At 42.8% G+C, this 5,011-nt stretch overlaps 1 protein-coding gene across 1 annotated transcript; it reads right to left on the bottom strand.

Annotated features, from left to right (window-relative positions):
• Window positions 1–1,795: 1,795 nt before the first annotated feature.
• Window positions 1,796–3,851, bottom strand: LOC122652116. Its single transcript, XM_043845787.1, has 6 exons — window positions 3,719–3,851; window positions 3,257–3,356; window positions 2,968–3,167; window positions 2,585–2,660; window positions 2,422–2,483; window positions 1,796–1,904 (listed from the first exon to the last, which is right to left on the bottom strand). Exons 1-5 carry the CDS (start codon window positions 3,836–3,838, stop codon window positions 2,467–2,469), a joined length of 513 nt encoding a protein of 170 aa, XP_043701722.1. The 5' UTR covers window positions 3,839–3,851; the 3' UTR covers window positions 1,796–1,904; window positions 2,422–2,466.
• Window positions 3,852–5,011: the final 1,160 nt, after the last annotated feature.

The following is a 5,011-nucleotide window of genomic DNA, read 5'->3' as shown; positions in this document are numbered from 1 at the left end:
CGAGCCCGCACTCACCCTCATCGGCCATATGGGCAATGACTGCCGGACAAGAGCACCGGGCTGAGCACCAGAAGCACCGCCATCAGAGGACGAGCACCGAGCCGAGCATCAGGGTGGTCCAAGGATGGCCCAGCTAATGCCGATGCTTGGGGTGCCGCACACTGGCCACCTGTGCATAGCACGAGGCTGAGCACCAAGGGCTCGGCCATCCGAGGCGAGCCCTCTCCAAAAGCGACGAATACTGCACTGATGTATCATAAAATCACCGTCCACTTAGAGAGTGCCCAATGGATGATCCGAAGTCGAGTCCGAGGCCTGAACCGTGCCAAATGGTGGACCATCAGACCGATCTCTGAAGGAGAAGGCCATCACCCTGATCACCAATGCGGCCAAGCACTGTGGCCGAGAACTAAGGCCGCCGCACACTAAGCTGGGCCCTCCGAGATCGGCCTTGCGGCCGAGCGTGACGAGGACGAGCACCGAGCTGAACACCAGTGTGGTCCGAGTACGGCCCAGCCAAACCCGACACTTAGGGCACCACACATTCTCCACCCGTGCCGAGCACAACGACCGAGCATTAGCCCGCCGAGGACCTGGTGCACAGCGTTGAGCAGGACACCGACGAGGAGGTCGATCTCCCTATGCCCAACATGGCTGGACTCCGTGGCCGAGCACTGGGCCCGCCGAGCCCTGAGCCGAGCTCACATTCGTCTAGGGGCAACTCCCATACCCCATGTGCCGAGCACGAGGCCGAGCACCGAGGGCTCGGTCACCCGAGGCTGAGCCCTCCCCAGGAGTAGCAATAACGGCCCACCGGGGATCGCGGAGCCACGTCAGTACAACCCGAGAATCACGAGATGAAGATCAAGCCATAATCCCAACGCGATACAAAATTACGCTTCAACAAGGACTCTTACCTCATTAAGAGTCCGACTACGAAAATAACTCTCCACTCCACTCTGCGTGGAAGAGCCCTACCAACAGAGGACTCTTATCATACAAGGACTCCTCCAACCGCCTCATCTCATCCTATAAATACCCAGGTATGGAGCTCAAACGCTCATCTCACTTTTCACTACGCTGTTACGCTGTTGCATTGGAGACCTGACTTGAGCGTCAGAGAGTCCTAAGCCAGAGTCACACCGGCTCTCTTGCGCTTACTCGATTTTTACAAGCTCATCCATGGGCACACCGGACATCGGCGATTTTCACACGCAATAGTGTGCAGTCAGTACTGCTTGTGTGCGCTAGTGCCAATGCTAGAAGCAAAGTGTTTATTTGTGTGTATATCTAGAGTGTTAGTAAGACAGAACCTTCCTATGTGTGACTATCAGTGTTCCTAGGACTAGTGCCAAGAGTGTAGTGGTTGTCAGAATCAGTTGAGAGACACAATATCATCAATAGACAGTGGTGTTACCAGTTAGAATCTGAAGTTTTTTTTTTTTTTTCGTAAATACATTGATCCACCAAGCTGATTTTTTTTTTTTTTTTTTTTTTTTTTTAAATTATTCACCCTATCTCTCAATATAGTGCTTAGGAGTACCAAACATTCTCCACAAATAATTATTACAACCTTGGTTCAAAGGTTGTTGAGACTATGAGAGGAGTTTTAGAAATACTTCCCCACCCACCCAAACACCATTAAAAAAAAAAAGGTTGGGGGAGGGGGAAAGGTCAGGTCGTGTGATAGACATGAATGATGAAACATCATATACGCATTATTTTTCCATGTATATATTCCATATATATAATAAGTCCAATTCACATCTAGTCCCTCAAGCTGTCAATAATCTTTTTTACAGCAAAGCCCTCCTATAAAACAAGATCAACATAGATGAGGTTTTGTTCTATCTTTCACATCCCACATGGCCGACAAAAGTCACTGCCTGGACGTCATATAACTCCTACAGTCAACAAATACCAGAAAATTAATCAATTCAAGAAACAAAATTGTTGCTTTTCTCACAAAAATTATTCTTTACCATAAAAAAGTTGTTGCAGTATGACACGTCAAAGCACTTCTGTGAGTGCAGACTAATCTTCTATATTGGCTACGTACACTTTGGAAGTTCAATTATCACAAAAGTTCACAACAACACACAAAGGAAAAAGTTATTTTCAATTTTTCATTGGAACTACCTCCCACCCTTCCACACCCCAAAAGAAGAAAAAAAAAGTAAACAGAAGATCACAAAATCCAATTTATAAATTTAAAAGGTTTTTTACTTTTCAGATTTCTGTCGTTTAGGCATCTGAGTTAGATGATCCAGCACCACACGGTGGTGTTGTGTAACTATACAGAAGTAGACCTCTTATAGCATGACATAATGCATGAATGAAAACTAAAAAAATTAAAAAAACTTGCACAGAAGAAATGCTTCAACTACTTTTCTTCAAGAAATTTTGGTAGTTAGTAAGTACCTTAAGAACATAGATAAATAACATGAACATGTCTTGATTAAGGTTTTAGTAATAGAGTGAACCTGCAAAAACAGAATTTGCCAAATGGTATATAATATGTCAGTATTCTTGTTCCCAAACTATATATGATCCTTCAAGACATCCTTCTTTCTTACAATAATACCTTGCCACCAATTGCCTCTTGAAGCACTGTCTAAATTGTTTTCATTTGGATCATCTCCTGGCCCATCTTGCTTGTGCTATTGAAATCACAGAATTGTATATTCCAGAAAAATTAGATATCTCCTTTATCTTGAATGTCTTCTTTAAGCAGATTCAAAAGAATTTAACTCCCTAAATAGATCACAAAAGACTTGGGATTCAGTCCCGATTGGAATCGTTTCTGATATAAGCTTCGGCTTTCATACCAATTGTTAGGGACTTGGATAGAAGTCTTTCTTATAAGTTAGCCATTAAAGAGAGGGTGCACATTAACCATGTTCAAAGTATTATAATGGAAGAATAAATCAATCAGAGGATGAAGTAGTAGATGGTAATGATACTGACAACAGGGGTAGTAGATCCAGATGATGGCCGAGTAGTAGAGGAGGAATTGGAATAGATGTCCTGTCCACCATAGTAAAGGGAGGAGCTGAGATAGCATGGACCCATTGACTCATCTTGATAAAAATTGGAACTCATGCTGTCCGTGTTGGGTATGCTACTACTCTTATTACCTAATTCTCTGCCTTGACCATTGCTGCTATCTGAAAATTAAACACACAAATTCAAATTAGAGATCAGATGTTCACAAGAACAACTAATTTTGAAGGAAAATAGGTTTCATACAACAAACCTGGACCTGATCCATGTTTGTTGGTCAAGACATCCTTCCCTGAATCTTGTTTTCTCAAATATCCCAACAGTTCAGAGTTTGATGAGTCCCTCCCTACCATCTGAAATCCCAAGAGAGCACTTCGAAATAATAATAATAATAAAATCCCTAAGCAACAGAGGAGATTTGCAATAGCCTAACATGCAGAAACTATCCAATTAAGCAAAACCCATCAGCTGTAAGGAAATGCCCTTCGATGCTTCAAGAGAAATGAACTAGCATTACAAGTTTATAGACTAAATGACAAATCTGTAAGCCTAATGGCATAAAAGAGAAGGCGGCAGAACAAGCATCCTACAACACTACCACCTGAACGAAAGCACGCACCCACACACGCCAATTGAGAGAACCTAAGGAGTCCATCAATTGAAGATATAATGTTGCAGACTCAAGTGAGATAAAAGAAGAAGGGAATGACAATACCTTTGACGCAGGCGGAAAAACAGATCCGAAAACTCCCTTGGATGGTGGCGATGATTCTTTGGTACCGAAAAGATCAGAAGGGAACGAGGACGAGGAACCCACTTGCTTCTTTCCTTCCATATCTCTCACTTCTGCTTTTTGTTGTACTATTCTCTCTCTCTCCCAGCCCCGTGAAGGGAAGGGAACAAGATCTGCAGAAGCAGAAGAACGTGAAGATCGCACACGAGGAGAGACTTAAGAGTGAGAAAAGCGAGTAAGAGGAGGATGGAGGAAAAAGCGAAACCTGACTCTCTAATTAATAAGGAAAAGAAAACGGCAGTGGTGCCGCCCATGTGCCGTCATTTAAAGCTCACCTTCTCCTCCGTGTTGTTCCTTTTCTATGTTCCCTTCCCTCCATGGATCGAAATCTCGGATCGGATAGATCGGATTGGATCGGTATCGATTGAGATCGATTCTGAGATTAGACCCATATGACAAGGTTTGATTGCATCGTTCTTTAGATTGGCCAACTTGATTAGATCGAACCATCTAATTCGATTCAATTTTTTATGGATCTAATTGAAGTTTTTTGGATTTTTTTTGAAGTTCCTAAATTTTTTTTTATATTATTTTAACTGATAGCAACCGATATTGATTGATCCAATTCAGATAATACTGGCAAATCTGATCTTGAGATCGCAACATCCACCAATTCTGCCCGATATATGATCCATTAGAAAACGATTTTAAAGGTTTTTTTGACCAATCTTAACCAATTTGTACCGATGCAATTCCGATCAAAAAAAATTTTGACCATAACGGATATTGAATCCGATACCTTGATTTTGAACCTTCTTCCCTCTTATCCTTTCCCTACCTTCCCTTTCCATTTCCGTCTTCTCTCTGTCCTCCCCGCCGACGATTATATCCATATCTAATCTATCTGATACTGGCTCTCGCTTACCTTTTTTTTCAATTTTCCTTGTCAAACTCTTCTTCCATCTTTTTTTATATTCTCTCCCCAACCATCTTTCAATCTTTCCCACCTAAACAGATATGCTACACGTGGGTCTAGCAAAGTGACATGTGGGACCTCTTGCCACCGTCCAACATTTTAACGCCATGTGTTGCCTCGGGTAACAACAGTTATCTCCCCTTTCCTCTTCTTTCCTTCGTGGTGTCACTCTGATCGTACCACCTTACCTTTTCTTTCCGGGTCTTCCTCTGCTTCTCGAAATAAATCTCAGGTTTTGTAATAGTGACCACCACATCTCCTTCTTGTGGTTTTCGATTTGTTAATACCATGTCGACGTA

Source organism: Telopea speciosissima, chromosome 2 (assembly GCF_018873765.1).
Source record: "Telopea speciosissima isolate NSW1024214 ecotype Mountain lineage chromosome 2, Tspe_v1, whole genome shotgun sequence".
NCBI classification, from domain to species: Eukaryota; Viridiplantae; Streptophyta; class Magnoliopsida; order Proteales; family Proteaceae; genus Telopea; species Telopea speciosissima.
Note: the sequence above shows the minus strand (reverse complement) of the source record. Positions and strands in the feature narration are given on the sequence as shown.